At 59.0% G+C, this 17730-nt stretch overlaps 1 protein-coding gene across 7 annotated transcripts in view; it reads right to left on the bottom strand.

The window, feature by feature from the left end:
• The window catches only part of RAP1GAP (RAP1 GTPase activating protein), a 200268-nt gene extending 188713 nt beyond the window's left edge, over nt 1-11555 (bottom strand). For 3 of the 7 annotated variants that reach the window (XM_005281712.3, XM_065575355.1, XM_065575356.1), the window contains exon 1: nt 11423-11541. Coding sequence is in view for 2 of the 7 variants with exons in the window: in XM_005281706.3 (XP_005281763.2) it covers nt 3498-3532 (35 nt within the window). In the remaining 5 variants the exon portion in view is untranslated. Of the gene's footprint in view, nt 1-3497; nt 3753-11422 lie in introns of those variants that run through there. The other 4 variants (XM_005281706.3, XM_042856255.2, XM_065575358.1 and 1 more) reach the window with 4 other exon arrangements.
• Between the last annotated feature and the right edge of the window lie 6175 nt (nt 11556-17730).

Below are 17730 nucleotides of genomic sequence, written 5' to 3'. Positions count from 1 at the left end.
TGCTGACAGCAATGTCTCCTTGTGTTCCCGTCTTACTTACATCGCCAGCTCCCTTGGGCACTGACTCTGTTCCGCATTCGTACAGCACCTAGCACACTGGGGCCTGCTGCACGACTCCCAGCTGACATACAGAATGCAGCTGGGGAACCCCCTGGGCTCAGCCGTCCCTTTGAACAGGTGCCCAGAAGAGAATCCCTCCTGGAACAAGATGTGCCCTGCTGGCTCTTCTGCAGGGGAACCAGGCAGCCCAGCTCGGACTCCTCTTCTTCCTAGTGGCAGTGGAGAGCTGGGCTGGCGAAGGATCAGCTCAGAGAACTCGGGGCGGAGATGGAGTTTTCTAGGGAGATTTTCCACTGAGTGGACAGAGCTGGGCCCATGCTAGCACTTTACCCTCCCCCTGGGCCATTGGAAAGGAATTCAGCTCACACACTGCTTCCAAATGCCAAGCCACCCCCCCCAAACCAGGTTCAGCATGAATCCGAGCCTACGGCCACAGTGGAACCCTCCCGCACACCCACCGAGCGACAGGGGCCAGACATGAGCAGCCACTGGACAAACCACGTCCCGGCCATCCCTGGCCTCTGGACCCAGCTGCGCTCGCATGGAGAGCAAAGCGCCAAGAGCCTGCGGGCAGGTCACCAGCCTGCAACCACCACTGGCAAGTCGCCCCTTCGGGATCGCAGAGTCCAAGCCACCGGGGCCCACAGCCCCGTCCGGGGCATTCCCCTCACCGGCCAGTCAGGGCAAAGGGCTTGTCTCCCATGGGAGGGGAGCAGCCGGAACACACTGGGCCAAAGCACAGACGTGACAATGTCCCACAGCGAAGGGCAGCCACAGCCTCGCGCTTCCCATCCACGCTACTGGCACCAGCCCAGCCGGGCCCCAAGCCAAAGAGTCCAAAGTTTTGCAACCAACTTCTCCAAGTGCTGCTTGTGGGGGCTGCTGTGTGCGGACATGAGGGGCAGTGCAGGAGCTGGGCACTCCAGGAACGCCAACGCCCCGCTGCCTTGTGTAGGCAGCCCCCAGACGACCTGCCATGTGCCTTCTGCTAAGCAGCAGGTGATCAAAGGAGCCCCTGCCCACAGCTCTAAGCGCAGCTCTGATCCCACAGAGCTTGGCTGGGCAGGCAGCGGTTGCCTCTGGGGTGGAGCACAACGAGGATGGCTATAACCGTGGGTGTGTTTGCAAACCAGGGCATGGTGCTGCCCCCATCTGAACAGCCGCCAGTTCAAATTCCATCAGTGCCAGCCTGGGAGGGAGTCGTGGCTGGTGACGGACCCCGTGGTGTGATCAACATTTAGATGTCATGGCCCTTCAAAGCCAGCTGTGGGGCGGAAGGGCAGCTGGAAGGGCAGACGGATGCCCTCTACAGCCAGAGCCAAGCAATTAGGGGTCCCAGTGGATATGGCACCTTCTCCCAGCTGGCCATACTAGCCTAGAGAAGACAAGGCTCTTTGCCCAACCAGTCCCCAGGGGGCTGTGTTTAACGGGCCAGCCAGCTCCAGAGAGGCCTTTGGTGGGAGATGCTGGCACTGCCGAGTGCCACGCCCGAGGGGCGGGAGGTGAAAAGCCGCTCATGAGGTGGCTTGGGACTCTGGGCTGAGCCAGGAGCCAGCACTCCTGGCGTTAAATCCTTTCCTCAGCCTGCAGCCCGGTCACTGGGCAGTGACACTCCGGGGAGGGGGCGTCTACTCAGCAGAGTAGCACAGGGAGAGCAAATGAAGCCATTGCTGTGGCACCCCAGGGCAATGTGGGCACTGAGTGACCTTCCCTGCTAGATGGGTATGACTGCCTGGCAGCCTCCCCTCCCGCCAAGACCAGCCGGAGCCAGCGCTGCACTCAGCGGGCGTCTCTCCAGTGTCCTCCTCGGGCTCCCGCCCGGGGGGGAAGAGGGTCCCTGGCTTTGAAACAAGCTGTTTGCTGCAGCTGCTCTCGGCTCCTCTCTGGCTGCGAAGGGCTTTGCACGTGTCAGTCGCTGCAGCAGGAGAGATCCTGGCCAAGGGCAGGCAGGCAGCCCGGCGCGTCACCCTGGGAAGGGAGTCAGGCAGCAAAGGACGCTGACTGCGGGGGAGCTGGATTCAGGCTGCAGTGGGCAAGACATGCTGGGCCCAATTTGTCCCCAAAGGAGCCCGTGTCTCCAGGGGCTTGACACCCAGGAGAGGTTTGTCCCAAGCAGCCAGGGCTACAAAGGGGTTTTCTTTGCAGTGGATTCAGAGCTGACCTTGGAGGTTCTTCGCCAGCAGGAGCCTCGTGGGGACTCCCCAGGCAGCCGTGTCTGCAGCGTTAGGGTCCAAGGCGCCCTGCGTGTCTCGCACAGGCAGACCCCCTGCTCCTACGGATGGGGATTCCTGGGAGCGCGGCCTCACCCGCCGCAGGCCCGATGGCTCAGGCAGGGGTGAGTCCAACACTAGCCAACCCGGCTCAGGCACCGGGGGCGTAACCATGGGGCCTTCATTCAGCAGCCAGCCCAGCAAATCCATTGCATGTGGATCAAGAAGATGGACAAGGTCTAACGTGATCACATGCAGCACCACGACACACCACTGCAGTCAGCAAGTCCCTTGCCAGCCTACCCTGCTCGCTGGGCCCAGGGCCATGCCAGCAGCCTGGCTCACACTTAGGAGCTGCTGCCCAGCCAGAGTCACGCACACAGCAGAGAGAACCCAGCGCCAGAACAGCCCCCTCCTCCCATACTCCTGCAGCACCACACCCAGGAAACCAGTGGCACCATTCCAACCGCAACTCCTCTGACCCCCCAGCATGTCATCCCACAGCCCCCTCCCTTCCCCACCCCACCCCTCCTTCTCCCGCTGCTCCGTCCCACATGGCTCCCAAGCGCCCAGAGCGAGCCCTCATGACCAAACCCTGCCCGTGCAAACGCTCCTAAGAGGGAAGCCAGGGGGAAAAGCAGCCCATGGACGTTTGGACACATGGGTCTGTGCTCGGGCACTGCCCCCGGCCAGCTCCGCTCCCAGTCCATGCCCAGCACTCGGCTGGCTCATTTGTGTTCTCACTGCACTGTCTGGAACTCTCCGGGGAGGGCAGGGAATGGGAGGAAGGAAAACCTGGAATTTCACCCCGTGCTGGTTGGGCTGGATTTGGCTTGATCAGAAGGAACCAGCCCGGCTCCCGCGAACTAGCCATGCCCTGATTCCCACCAGCCACCGGTGCTGCCGTGGGGGGGAGGTCACATGTTCTGATGCCCCATCTCAGGGTTTGGAGCTCGCAGGGAGGGCCCTTGGGGCCCTGAGCCAGCACTGCGAGGCGTGGGCAGGGCCACGCAGCAGCTCAGTGAGAGCAGCGTGGGCGCGAGTGACAGAGCAGCACTGCCAAGAGGGGAATGAGTCACCCAGAGAGACCCCAGGGGGTATGCAACCATGCCAGGCAGGCACGCACCACTGTGTCATCAGGCCTGGCAGGGTGACCTGCTGCAGGGGTGAGTGGTGCCAGGAGTGGATGGCACAGAATGAGATTTGACACCACTGTGCCATGAGTACCTGCTCCAAGAGATCCAGCTGGGTGCCCAGGGCATCCCGCCCAACCGGGTCAGCTCTGCACAGACCTTCACGCATCTCCTTCCAGACGAGAGGCTGCTGGGCGCTGACACTCAGTGTCGCCAGGCCTCTCCTACCCACGTCCGCGAAGGGGTCCTTCAGCCTTAACCTCAGCCCCAAGGCGAGGCGCCATCTTGCCCTCCACCTGAAGTTAGCTCACCCCCACTCCAGCAGAGCGGGGCCAGGCAGGGGCAGCGCCTGGTGTGGAGGAAACACGATTGTTAGCAGCACTAAAAGCTCCTTCTCCCTGGTGTCCCCCCATTTCCTGTTCACACCGACAGGCCCCACGGCCCAGTCAGGTGGGGCAGCAGGGCACTTACAGAGCTCACCCCTTGACCTTCTGGGGTTCTGGCAGAGAGGGTGTGACTGACCCAGAGCCCCCCCGAGACCAAGCTTGGATGAAGGCTGAAGGTTAAACTGAAAGACAGCACAGCCCTGCATGTGCCCCCCCAGAGCCCCCCAGAGTACAGCCCTGCATGCCCCCTCTGAACCTCCCCAGAGCACAGCCCTGCACGCCCCCCAGAGCCCCCGAACCTCCCCAGAGCACAGCCCTGCACGTCCCCCAGAGCCCCCCTGAACCTCCCCAGAGCACAGCCCTGCACGCCCCCCCAGAGCCCCCTGAACCTCCCCAGAGCACAGCCCTGCACGCCCCCCAGAGCCCCCTGAACCTCCCCAGAGCACAGCCCTGCACGTCCCCCAGAGTCCCCCTGAACCGCCCCAGAGCCCAGCCCTGCACGCCCCCAGAGCCCCCCTGAACCTCCCGAGAGCACAGCCCTGCACGCCCCCCCGAGCCCTCCTGAACCTCCCCAGAGCACAGCCCTGCACGCCCCCCAGAGCACAGCCCGTTGCGCTTAGAAATGGTATTGCCCTCAGCCCCTACCCCACCACACTCCCCCAGTGCAAGTGTAAGTTACCGGGGAGAAAACAGCTCCCAGGAGGAACATCACAACTATATATAACCTGTGCATACACCCCTCCTCCCAACGCACCCCTCTCCCCCGCCGATCTGCCACCCCCACACACAGCACTGCCAGCCCCAGCGTACAATACGCATGTGACAAGATCTCCACAAAATCAGGAATTGGCTTCAAAACATGAGGTTTAAAATCTCTCTTCATTTCCGTCACCTTGTCTCCTGAACTCTGAGTCAGGCGGGCACCTTCTGAGTGCTCTGCCCCTGCACGCTGGTTTCAAGCTGCCCAGCACCAGGAGGACCAGGAACTTTTTTTAAAAACTAAAGCAAGATTCTCGCGCCAAGACCTGACTCCTGGAGCTGGGGCTTGAAGAGAAACCGAAAACTGTGAGACTTTCTGAAGCACTTAGAGGAGAGGAAAGTGATCAGAAACAGTCAGCATGGATTCACCGAGGGCAAGTCATGCCTGACTAACCTAATTGCCTTCTATGAGGAGATATCTGGTGCCGTGGATGAGGGGAAAGCAGTGGACGTGTTATTCCTTGACTTTAGCAAAGCTTTTGATACGGTCTCCCACAGTGTTCTTGCCGCCAAGTTAAAGAAGTATGGGCTGGATGAATGGACTATAAGGTGGATAGAAAGCTGGCTAGATCGTCGGGCTCAACGAGTAGTTATCAATGGCTCCATGTCTCGTTGGCAGCCAGTTTCAAGCGGAGTGCCCCAAGGGTCGGTCCTGGGGCCGGTTTTGTTCAATATCTTCATTAATGATCTGGAGGATGGTGTGGACTGCACCCTCAGCAAGTTTGCAGATGACACTAAACTGGGAGGAGTGGTAGATAGGCTGGAGGGTAGGAATAGGATACAGAGGGACCTAGACAAATTAGAGGATAGGGCCAAAAGAAACCTGATGAGGTTCAACAAGGACAAGCGCAGAGTCCTGCACTTAGGACGGAAGAATCCCATGCACTGTTACAGACTAGGGACCGAGTGGCTAGGAAGCAGTTCTGCAGAAAAGGACTTGGGGTTACAGTGGACAAGAAGCTGGATATGAGTCAATGGTGTGCCCTTGTTGCCAAGAAGGCTAACGGCATTTTGGGCTGCATAAGTAGGGGCATTGCCAGCAGATCGAGGGATGTGATCATTCCCCTTTATTCGACATTGGTGAGGCTTCATCTGGAATACTGTGTCCAGTTTCGGGCCCACACTACAAGGATGTGGAAAAATTGGAAAGAGTCCAGCGGAGGGCAACAAAAATGATTAGGGGTCTGGAGCACATGACTTATGAGGAGAGGCTGAGGGAACTGGGATTGTTTAGTCCGCAGAAGAGAAGAATGAGGGGGGATTTGATAGCTGCTTTCAACTACCTGAAAGGGGGTTCCAAAGAGGATGGAGCTAGACTGTTCTCAGTGGTACCATATGACAGAACTAGGAGTAATGGTCTCAAGTTGCAGTGGGAGAGGTCTAGGTTGGATATTAGAAAAAACTTTTTCACTAGGAGGGTGGTGAAGCACTGGAATGGGTTATCAAGAGAGGTGGTGGAATATCCATCCTTAGAGGTTTTTAAGACCCGGCTTGACAAAGCCCTGGCTGGGATGATTTAGTTGGGGATTGGTCCTGCTTTGAGCAGGGAGTTGGACTAGATGACCTCCTGAGGTCCCTTCCAACCCTGAGATTCTATGAAAACCCCACAAGACCCAGCAAGAGCTGACTGCACGCCCCCCCCCCCCAATCCACTCACCACATGGGCATACGCACACACCCTGTACGTGTGCGCACACACAGTACATGCACACATGCACACACACACCCTGTACGTGTACACACACACATGCACCCCCTGTACGTGTACACACACACACACGCACATATGTGTACATGCACACACCCTGTACACGCACGCACACACACCCTGTACATGCACACGCCCACACACACATCCTGTATGTGTGTACACACACACGCACACACCCACACACCCTGTACATGCGCGCGCACACACAAACACACATGCACCCCCTGTACGTACACACACAACTCCCTCTATGCACCTGCACACCCAGCTCGACACCCAACAAACCAATACTCCAGCTCAGCACGGGGACCCCACCCCACCCTTCCTGCAGCCACACCCTGACACCCCCATTAGCACCACCCCGGTTTCTCTGGACCCAGGGCTTCCCAGGTGCCCGAGACCCAGCCCAGTGGATTCGGGCCAGTCCATGAGCTCTCTGGAGATGGGCCCCAGGTACGGGTGGAAGGGAAGGGATGAGCTGGGGTTTAGGTCTGGCTGCTCCTAGGGGCAGATCCTCCAGAGAGCTCGACACACCGGGAGTGGCTCCTTTGGCAAACCCGCCCCAGCTGCCAGCACGGAGCAGCTGGACATCCGGCCCCGAGCCTCTCGGTCGGAGCGGCTGGTACGTAGTGCTTGGGAAACCCTGGTGGCTCTGGGGCTGGAGAGAGACGGCGCCGGACCCCCGCCCCACCCGGTGCCACGAGCCAGCAGAGCTCTCCTGGCTGCAGCACCGCTGCACGCCAGACGGGGTCCGGCCCAAGGAGAGCAGCAGGGGATGGATGGAGGCACTGGAGGAGAGAACACCCCATCCTGCCCCCACGCCTGGCAGCACTGGTGCGGTGGCAGGAGACGCTAGCGCACCGTCCCCGGGGGGCAGGGTGTGAGCGTGGCTCTGGGAAATGTCAATGGGGAGATTTCTCCGGGGAGGGGAGGATCAAAAGCACCTCGCCCACCCTGCAGCTCCCCTTTGTCTGGCTGTGCAGCCGGCTGCTTGTCCTGGTTCCAGATCGACTGGCAGGGCCCTGCCTGCAGCTAGAGAACAGGCCCATCTCTAGGTCAGAGCAACCAGATCGTCTCCGCCGAGCTCTGCCTGGCCCCACACACGGAGCCCATCACGGAACGCAGCAGCTTCCCAGCTCACGGGAGCCTGGGGATCAGTGCCACAGGCAGAGAACAGGAGGGGACCCAGGGCACCAGCAATGGCAGGGCAGTGGGTCAGGGAGATGTCCCGCAATAATCCTGGCAAGGGACCCACACGCTGCAGAGGAAGGCAAAACTCCCCCAAGGGCCCTGCCAATCTGACCCCTGAAAATCCTCTCCTGCCAGCACCCAGGCTGACCCAGTAGGCCCTGGGCACATGACAAAAACCAGCCAAGCCCCTGAGAGAGAGAATGCGTGGTGCCACCTCAGAGCCCTGGCCCACCTCACCCAGCGTCCCAGCTCTAGGCCTGACACTTCAGAGGACGGAGATTGAAAAAAAACCCTCCCAGAATATACTGTGGGGGGGGGGGGGGGGAAGGAATTCCTTCCTGACCCTGCCAGTGGCCAATCAAAACCCTGAAGCATGAGCATTAGAAGATAAGATGTAAACCAGAGGTGAGCAGCAGGCTGCTGAGCGCTGCCCCCCACCATCCAAGCAACCCCTCGTACAATTGCATGCACAAATGTGTCCAAAAATCAAGGCCTGCGCGCTGACCCCTTCCCCCCCGATGCTCATTACACGTTCCTTCCAGAGTGGTGCCAGCTGCGGAGCTGCAGCTGCACAAACAAAGGGGCCAATGCCACAGACTACACCAGCTCTGCTAGAAAACTCGGGTGGGGGGGAGCCTGGGAACAGGAAACCAGCAAGGCCCGAGGGCTCTGGCAAGCAGCAGAGAGGCAGGATTCCGGAAAAGCTGTCCACGCGGCTGGCCCTGCAACGGCCGAGGGTGAAGCAAAGTGCAGCAGGTTTGTATGGAACGGGCACTCATGGGGCCTCCCCCGCTGGTCACTGAGAGACAGGAGAGACAGGCGCCGAGGGGCAAAGGCCCCCCAAGACTTGAAATGGGTGGGGGGAAGTGCCGATGTAACAAATTAATGCAAAGCAACCTCAGCAAGAGGGGCAGAGGAGCACAGTGCCAAGCAAACGCCGAGACAGCCAGCAGGGAACTGAGCCCCACGGCAAGGGGAGACACTGCAGCAGCCTCCCACAACTTGGCTCGGGGCGCGAGACAGAGACGCTTGGGCAGACGGTGTGATGGAAGTACAAAGAATGGGACTGTGGGGGAGAGGAAGAGTGAATGGAAAGTCAGCGTGCGAGGGGTCTGGGGGCCCTGTGTGCGAGTGTACCGTGCACACACTCACTGGCAGGCCAGGCTCTGTGCGTGCATACGGCATGTTGCAGGAAAACATGGGCGTGCAGTGCGTACACTGGGTGCGGGCGGGGGCAGGGCTGACACACGGGTGTACGCTGAGAGCCCGCAAGGCCCACAGCCAGGCTGAGCGAGTGGATTAGATGGAGCCAGGCCATGCAGGTTGCGCCCGGTCGATTGCTGTATGGTCCCTGCGTGTGCCTCTTGGGGGGGCGACAAGAAACACAGTAAAAAGCAGGGGAGAGGGGCAGTTTGTTTGCACCCAGGCAAATTCAGCAGCAGTCTGAGGAAAGGTCTCACCATAGTTCTGCCAGTGATTCTCAATCCCAACCCACAGCCGCCTGCTCATCCAGCCCCCCACAGCTTTGCCAGTGCCCCTCAATCCCGACCCCATGCAACAGCACATGCAGGCTAGAGGCTGATCTAACGGAGCACAAAGCATCAGCCCTGGCCCGAGGGCAAGGGGTGGCTGGTCTGAACCAGCCCATTTAGCACCACCCTCCCTGATGCTGCCCAATCCCACTACTGACACCAGTACCCATAAAGCACCGAGAGCAGCAGGGAGGGGCAGCCCAGAGCAGGCTGAGACCCCCGGTCCAGGTGGCTTGTGCAACGCGGCACTTGATAAAAAGCGTTCCCGACCCCAGCAGTCCCATAGTCTGCCAGTGGGTATTGCCTGACATAAGCGAAGAGCCAGGCTCCCACCTTTATGTGAGTCTTGTGCGCCCAGCACCTTCCATTGTCAAACCCCACGGTTAGCACAGAAATGCCACGCTGAGCTGCAGGCTAGGATCCAGGGCACCTGGGTTTTATTCCCGGCTCTGATATAGATTCCCTGAACACCCGGGGACAAGTCACCTTCCCCCTCTGTCAACAGGGAGACTGAAAATACCAAACCACCTGGACAAAGTGCTTTGAGATCCTCAGAGAACCTCAGAGAATCCCCAGCTTCGCCTGGCTGGGAGAGAGCAGCACTACCCTCGCAAAAGTGGAAGTGACTCTGGGATGCAGATTGGGAAGGGATCACTGGGCACCAGTGTGCTAATGCTCTGCGGGAACCCATCCAGTAACTCAACCCTACACAGCCTAATGCAGGGCTCCTCTTGATGGTAACAAACACACAGATCAAGGTCACAATCAGGTCAGAAACCCAGCATACACACCCATCAAGGAGCTGCACCACACGGAGACAAGGAGCTTTCAAACGCTCCCTTCCCCAGTGGTCCACATGCCACATTCCCCCGTAATTCTTGCCAGCTGTGGGAGCCCAGCTGGGCACACTGCAGCTCTGTAGGACAAGGAAAGGCCTGACGGAACATTTCAGCCCATTCTCACACCCTGGAAATGTCTCTTCTCTGTCACGTTCCCCCTGCCAAGCCCAGCTCCACCAGCCCAGAACAGCTGTGTGCACTTCAGCAGGCATCGCTGGGGGCTGGACAAGGGAAGCCAGCCCTGGCCTGACACACAATGGGAAGCCAAGTGCTCCGATCTGCAGCAGGCCAGATTTCACTGGGCATTTGCCCTCCTTATTGTGCAGGGAGGAGGTGGTTCCTGGCCAGCTCATGGAATCAGAGGGGAAGCAAGTCCTTTCACCTCTAGGCCACCGGTTTGAGTCCTGTCCAGAATTGTAGCCACAGAGCTTCCCTGGGGTGAAGTGAATTGGGGAACTCTCGCTTCAGCGGATCCAGAGCTGCCAATGAGTGAACGGGCCAGAGGTCTGGGACTCGCCTGGGCCCTGCAGAATGTCCTGAGCATTATAACCCTGCTGGCTCTCTATGGGTCCCCCTGGGCTCAGCAGATGCTGTCTGGGACCCACGTCCTGGCAGAGAGACCAGTAGTCAAAGTACCAGCCATGGGGGCCTTGTGCAAGCTGCCACCCGGTCTGCATGTGCCCATGCTAGGAACCCTCATCCTGTGCATGCCAGTGGTGGCATGGTAGCACTAGCGGCAGTGCATGCCTGGCATGGTGGGCACAGCTGGCTAGTCAGGACCAGCAAAGCCATCCTCAGCTCTGCTTGAAGGGTGCTAACTCACAGTGGTGCTACAGCGCCCCCTCTGGACCATCGGCTGCATGCAGAGCTGCTGGTTCTCACACCCCACTAGCCCATGGAGGCTGGGCTGGGCTGGAGCAACGCACCAGGGAAGCAGGGTCACTCTCCCCGGCCCCAGAACTCACCTTCCTGAGGCCTTGGGGCAGATTGAGCCTGGCAGTGTCACCTGCCCTAGGGGCTGTGGTGAGCCTTGGCACAGGCAGTGCCAGCAAGCGCCTAGATGCATTGTGTCTGAGGAGCAGTTGGTGCCAACGTGCCAGCACCCGCAGCACAGCTGGATTCCTGTCCCTAAGGCAACAAGCCCTTTCCACGCTGCACCCGGGACTGCGGTGGGTGGGACACCCCGGGGGTGGGTGGGACACCCCGGGGGTGGGGGTTCGCTTCCCCTGCCCATTGCGTGGGAGGTGGTAACATGGGTCCCCTGGGGAGCTCCAACCCCTGCAGCTTCAGGGGCTGTCGGCTGTGGGGAGCGCGGGGGAGGGGGGGTCAGGCAAATCCACCCACAGCCCAGCTCAGAGAACGGAGCCTGCGAACACCCCCAAATCCAAGCCCCGGCCTCTGCCCGCATCTCGGGGCGTGTCAGCCCAGCGGGCGAGCCGCACTGTCCGTGTGGGCAAAGACGGGAAACTAAGGCACGGGGAGGGGACGCGACTTGCCCGAAGCCGGGGGTTGGTAGAGCCGAGAAAGGGGACCCAGGAGTCCGGGCTCCCTCGGTCCCTGCGAGCAGCCGCCGGAGGGGCCGGGGCGGGGGGGTCTCTTACCGCAGCAGGCGCGGGAGGCTCCCGGGAGCACAGCCGGCGATGCCAAGCGGGGTCTCAGCAGCAGCGGCGGATTGGAGCCGAGCCGAGCCGAGCCGTGCGCTCCCCGGCGCAGCCGCTGCGGCTCTGAGCCGAGCGAGGCAGAGCCGGCGCGTCACGTGAGCTAGCCCAGCCCAGCCCAGCCCGGCGCGGCGCGGGCGCTGCCATTGGCGCGCGGGCCCTGCGCCCCCGGCCCCGCTGCCAGCCACGGGCCACAGCCTCGCTCCGGGAGCCAGGCTCACCCGTCCGTGCACGGCCACGCCGGCTGCCCCTGCGTGCCCCGAGGCGACCCAGCCCGCCCCGGCGTCACAGGGCGGGCACTGGGCACTGGCTCGGGCCAGGGTGCAGGCCACCAGAGTCCCACCGGTGGGATGACGCATAAAACCAAGGCCATTAAAATCCCCAGGCACCTTCCCCTAAAGCAAGCACCTGGGCCAAACCCAGCTCCCTCAATCCCCATTGCGTTCAGTTGGACACAGCGTCCCATATCCTGGGCAGTGCGTTGTGGGCGACTCGACATGTGCCCTGCTCTCACCCAGAGGCAGCTGCATTTCGGGGGCGGGGGCTCACACTCTGGCTCTCTCCGAGAGAGCAAAATCGTAGCAGGGAGAAGGGCCCTGATCCTATGAGGTGCTCAACACCCACTGCCATCAACAGGGAGAGGGCACTGAGCATCAGGCAGGCTGGGGAGGCTCCAGGTTGGAAAGATAAAGGCCCTGGCCCGTCTCAGGTCCCTGCTCTGCGTGACCTTGGGCAAATCATGTCACCTACGCTGAGTCTCTGACCAGGGGGTAGACCAGGGCCAGTGCTGCCATCGGGACCGCCTGGGGGCACAGGAGTGGGGGAGATGGCCGCTGGGGCCAGAGATAGAGATGCTAAGCTTTCAAACCACCACCCCCCAATGGCTGGTGTGCTGGACCTCTCTGTGCTCTGGCCTCTGCTAGGCTGCCCTGCACACGGCGGGCTCCGACCCCCCTCCCCACAAGGGGTCCGGGCAGGGAAGGAGCTGTCAGCATTGGGCCAAAGGGGAGCTCCACTCTGGCACCTGTTGGAGGCAGGGAAAGGAGCTGCAGGCTGGCTGTGGGTGCCGCAGTGATGGCGGGGCCGGGGCATTGAGATGGCAGTGGGGGCTGGGCATCGAGAAGAGCAACAGTGTGCTCGGGAATGCTCAGAGGGGTCTAGCCTTCCATCAAGGGGGTAAGAAAGGAATGGCTAATTGTAGGAGTTCCCTTGAAAAGCAGCATGTAAACAGAACTGGGAGAGCAGGAAGCTGCGGGTCAGGATTGAGGGGCAGCAGCAGAGCTGGGGGGAGCCTAGCGCTGGGACAACGGGGGGCTGTAGGTTGGGATCAAGGGGCAGCAGCAGAGCCATGGGGGGTGAAATATCTGCATTGCTGAGGACTCCAGAGTAGGGGTGCCCAGGGCCCCCAAGCCCTCCACCAGGGCAGGTGCTTCGAAGTCATCTACAAGTTGCAAAGTAACATCCTGGGATGACTCAGCCTCGCACCAGCCATTTCAAAGGCAGGCGGGAGAAAGTGAAAGGGGCCGGCCTGTATCTGACGAACCCTCCGGGGCCTGGGGGTCAGCCATGACTGTGTGGGGAGAGGGCCCCCTACTGAAAACCAAGCGCCATCCTGCAGGGGCTTGGTTTCCCTTGGAGGTCCCCCATCCATGCCCTGAGCAGGAGCCCCCTAACTAATACAAGCAGCCCAGGGCATGTGGCTTTTGGTATCCGGCATGGGTAGGGTGACCATACGTTCCGTTTAGGCCAGGGCATAGGATGACCAGACAGCAAGTGTGAAAAATCGGGATGGGGGTGGGGAGTAATAGGATCCTGTATAAGAAAAAGACCCAAAAATTGGGACTGTCCCTATAAAATCGGGACACCTGGTCACCCTACCAGGACAGTCCCTTTTTAAGCCCTGTCCCAGCCATCCAACTTGATCAGTTGGCAAGAGCAAATGGGACAAATGCCCACTTTTGTCAAAAAAGTGTGGTGTGGTGTAGAGGAACGTGATGGAGGGGGGCGAGCGGAGATGCCAACCCCACGTGGTGTGGGAGGCAGCATTCCAGAAAGCAGGGGGCCGGTAGGGTTCCAGCGACTGGCAACAGCCTCGCGGGGCGGGGGGAGCTTTGGTGAATGGCTGAGTGTGTCCCATTTTCCCGCGAGGCTGTTGGGGGAGATGTTGAGGGGACATGGGCCCCACCCTTCCCCAAAGGGCATTGGGGTGAGCGGGGGAACTTGAGAAAAGGCCTCGCAGACACAACTGACCTGAGCGCCCCAAGTATTTGGAGAAACAGGAGTTGGGAAAGGCCAAGCACTGGGTCCCTCCAGGGGAAATAGGCCGGCCAGCTCGGGGAGGCAGGAAGCAGGATAGTTCCGGAAGCCGCTCAGCATGCCCCATTGAGCACAGAGGCTTGGGGAGGCTGATGCAGGAGGCAGGGTCCTAGGCCGGTGATGGGGGATGGGCTGTCAGTGGTTCTATCACAAGGCAGTTAGTCAATTAACCTAGAGGAGAGCCAGGGCTCAAGGAAGCCCTGTGGAAGATGAAGGAAGAAGCAGGTTGAGCCTGTAAAAAGGGATGAAGCCAATGATGAGCTCCCAAAATCCTAAGAACCGGTTCCCTACCGGGTCCTCAGCAGCACTTCGGCGGCAGGGGGGTCTTCACTCACTCTGGGTTTTCGGCGGCAGGTCCTTCACCCGGAGCGAGTGAAGGACCCACCGCCGAAGTGCCGCCAAAGACCCAGTAGGGAACCGTGCGGTGAGTACAAGCCCCACGTGCCTGTCTCCCCCCCCGCCACCCACCCATCCGACCCCAACCCACGTCCTGCCCCCGACTGCCCCCCTCAGAACCCGCAACCCATTAACCCCCCCTCCTTGTCCCCTGACCACCCCCTCCCAAGACCCCCCACCCTAACTGCCCCCCAGGACCCCACCCCTTACCCAACGCGCCCCACTCCCTGTCCCCTGATTGCCCCAACCCCATCCACCACCACCCCAACAGACCCCCAAGACTCCCACGCCTCCCCAACCCCCCGTTCCCCGTCCCCTGACCACCTCCCCATAACCTCCGCTCCCTACCTCTTATCCAACCCCTCCTCCCAGCAGGGGCTGGAGCCCCAGGCCCTTTAAATTGCTACCAGAGCCCCACTGCTGGAGCCCTGGGGTAGCGGCAGCAGGGCTCTGGGGGATATTTAAAAAGTCCAGGGCTCCTGCTGCTTCGACTGCCCTAGCCCTTTAAATAGCCGCTGGAGCCCCGCCGCTTCCCTAGGGCTCCAGTGGCTATTTAAAGGACCAGGGCGGTAAAAGCAGGGAGGCCCGGGGCCCTTTAAATAGTCCCCAGAGCCCTGGGGTAGATGGGGCTCCAGCTGCCTCTGCCGCCCAGGTCCTTTAAATAGCCGCTGGAGCCCGCTGATTCCCCCAGGGCTCCGGCGGCTCTGCGAGGGGGGCTGGGGGAGCCTTGGCCTCCCCAGCTGGGAGCTCAGGCGGGCCAGACAGTTTGCCCACCCGCCCGCCCCTTTAGGAACCAGTTCTACACCGGCTTTTAAATTTAGCAACCGGTACTTGCGAACTGGTGCGAACCAGCTCCCGCTCACCACTGGATGAAGCTGAGACCAGAGGGGCCGGCGCTGGGAGAGGCTGAGAGCTGTGCCTGGAACTCGGGGTGTCTCGGGCTGCTGGAAATACCGGCTGGAAGTTATGGTGACAAGTTCCAGTGGATGAGGAACAGCTGCATATTAAGAAGAAGAAACATAGACGAGAAATATCTGTCTCTGACAAGGGAGCAGGCAGGACTGGCAAGGGAGTAAGGGAAAAGATCAGTAATTATCCAATCTCTCGCTGAAGCTGTTATTCCCTTGAAACCAGTGGCAGGGTTCAGTGAAGCGTGGTGTGATGGGTTGGATCGCAGAAACCCCCATGGGGCTGCCAACTGATGTGCCAAGACTACTTCTGCCCCTGCTTTCCCAGCTTGGGACTTCAGTGCCCTGCCTGGTTTGAGCCGGGCCCACTAGCCTGCTGCAAACCCAGACCCAGGTCTGAACCACGTCCCCTAACAGTTGTAGTCTTAATTGAAAGCAGGTTAAGAAGTACGCTTGGCACATCAATTGGCAGCCCCAAGGGGGTTTCTGTGATCCAACCCGTCACAGTGGCGTAGTCGGCAGGATCTGTGCACAGCTGATTGCTTTGAGATACCGGTAGTGATTTTAAGTGAGTTTTAAGTGTGGTGGCTGGAGAACAGACAAAGTGGTTACTGGTTTGTTATTTTCTGTTTGGTTTGCTGGTTCGGGTAAGGGCAATAGGTACAGAAAAGGAAGCAAAATAAGTAAGAGTGACGATCAGAAAAATCTAGAACTACACAAGTTTCAAATTGCCCAGAAAGGCTGAACACTGGTGTCCTGGGAAAGTCTCTGTTACCTAAGAAGCCCCTGAGCTTAGTGCATCTCAGTTTCAGTGAAATGCAGATGGGTGTGGCCCGACCAGCTGAAGCTGACTGGAGTGTCTAACTTAGCAAGACAGGAGTGGAGGGGTGCCTGTTCTGGCAGGAGGGGCTTCTCTGTGGTATCCCAGCTCATCGAGCAGTCTCAAGGGAAAACAAATGGAAATTGATGTGCAATTTGCCCAGGAAAAGACTACCCTGGAAAAAGAAAAGGCTGCCCACCAGCAAACCCTGGACTTAAAAGACAAAGCAAATTGACACCCAGAAGCACGAACTGGCTGTAATGGAGTGGAAGAGGTGCACAGAGACATGTATCATAGAATCATAGAATATCAGGGTTGGAAGGGACCTAAGGAGGTCATCTAGTCCAACCCCCTGCTCAAAGCAGGACCAATCCCAACTACATCATCCCAGCCAGGGGTTTGTCAAGCCGGGTCTTAGAAACTTCTAAAGATGGAGATTCCACCACCTCCCTTGATAACCCATTCCAGTGCTTCACCACCCTCCTAGTGAAAAAGTTTTTCCTAATATCCAACCTAGACCTCCCCCACTGCAACTCGAGACCATTACTCCTTGTTCTGTCATTTGGTACCACTGAGAACAGTCTAGATCCATCCTCTTTGGAACCCCCTTTCAGGTAGTTGAAAGCAGCTATCAAATCCCCCCTCATTCTTCTCTTCTGCAGACTAAACAATCCCAGTTCCCTCAGCCTCTCCTCATAAGTCATGTGCTCCAGCCCCCTAATCATTTTTGTTGCCCTCCGCTGGACTCTTTCCAATTTTTCCACATCCTTCTTGTAGTGTGGGGCCCAAAACTGGGCACAGTACTCCAGATGAGGCCTCACCAATGTCGAATAGAGGGGAATGATCACGTCCCACGATCTGCTGGAAATGCCCCTACTTATACAGCCCAAAATGCCGTTAGCCTTCTTGGCAACAAGGGCACACTGTTGACTCATATCCAGCTTCTCGTCCACTGTAACCTCTAGGTCCTTTTCTGCAGAACTGCTTCCTAGCCCTAGTCTGTAACAGTGCATGGGATTCTTCCGTCCTAAGTGCAGGACTCTGCACTTGTCCTTGTTGAACCTCATCAGGTTTCTTTTGGCCCAATACTCTAATTTGTCTAGGTCCCTCTGTATCCTATCCCTACCCTCCAGCGTATCTACCACTCCTCCCAGTTTAGTGTCATCTGCAAACTTGCTGAGGGTGCAATCCACGCCATCCTCCAGATCATTAATGAAGATATTGAACAAAACCGGCACCAGGACCGACCCCTGGGGCACTCCACTTGAAACCGGCTGCCAACTAGACATGGAGCCGTTGATCACTACCCGTTGAGCCCGACAATCTAGCCAGCTTTCTATCCACCTTATAGTCCATTCATCCAGCCCATACTTCTTTAACTTGCTAGCAAGAATACTGTGGGAGACCGTATCAAAAGCTTTGCTAAAGTCAAGGAATAACACATCCACTGCTTTCCCCTCATCCACAGACCCAGTTATTTCCTCATAGAAGGCAATTAGGTTAGTCAGGCATGACTTGCCCTTGGTGAATCCATGTTGACTGTTCCTGATCACTTTCCTCTCCTCTAAGTGCTTCAGAATTGATTCCTTGAGGACTTGCTCCATGATTTTTCCAGGGACTGAGGTGAGGCTGACTGGCCTGTAGTTCCCCGGATCCTCCTTCTTCCCTTTTATAAACATGGGCACTACATTAGCCTTTTTCCAGTCATCCGGGACCTCCCCCTATCGCCATGAGTTTTCAAAGATAATGGCCAATGGCTCTGCAATCACATCCGCCAACTCCTTTAGCACCCTCGGATGCAGTGCATCCGG

This window comes from Chrysemys picta, chromosome 21 (assembly GCF_011386835.1).
Source record: "Chrysemys picta bellii isolate R12L10 chromosome 21, ASM1138683v2, whole genome shotgun sequence".
Lineage (NCBI taxonomy): Eukaryota > Metazoa > Chordata > Testudines > Emydidae > Chrysemys > Chrysemys picta.
Note: the sequence above shows the minus strand (reverse complement) of the source record. Positions and strands in the feature narration are given on the sequence as shown.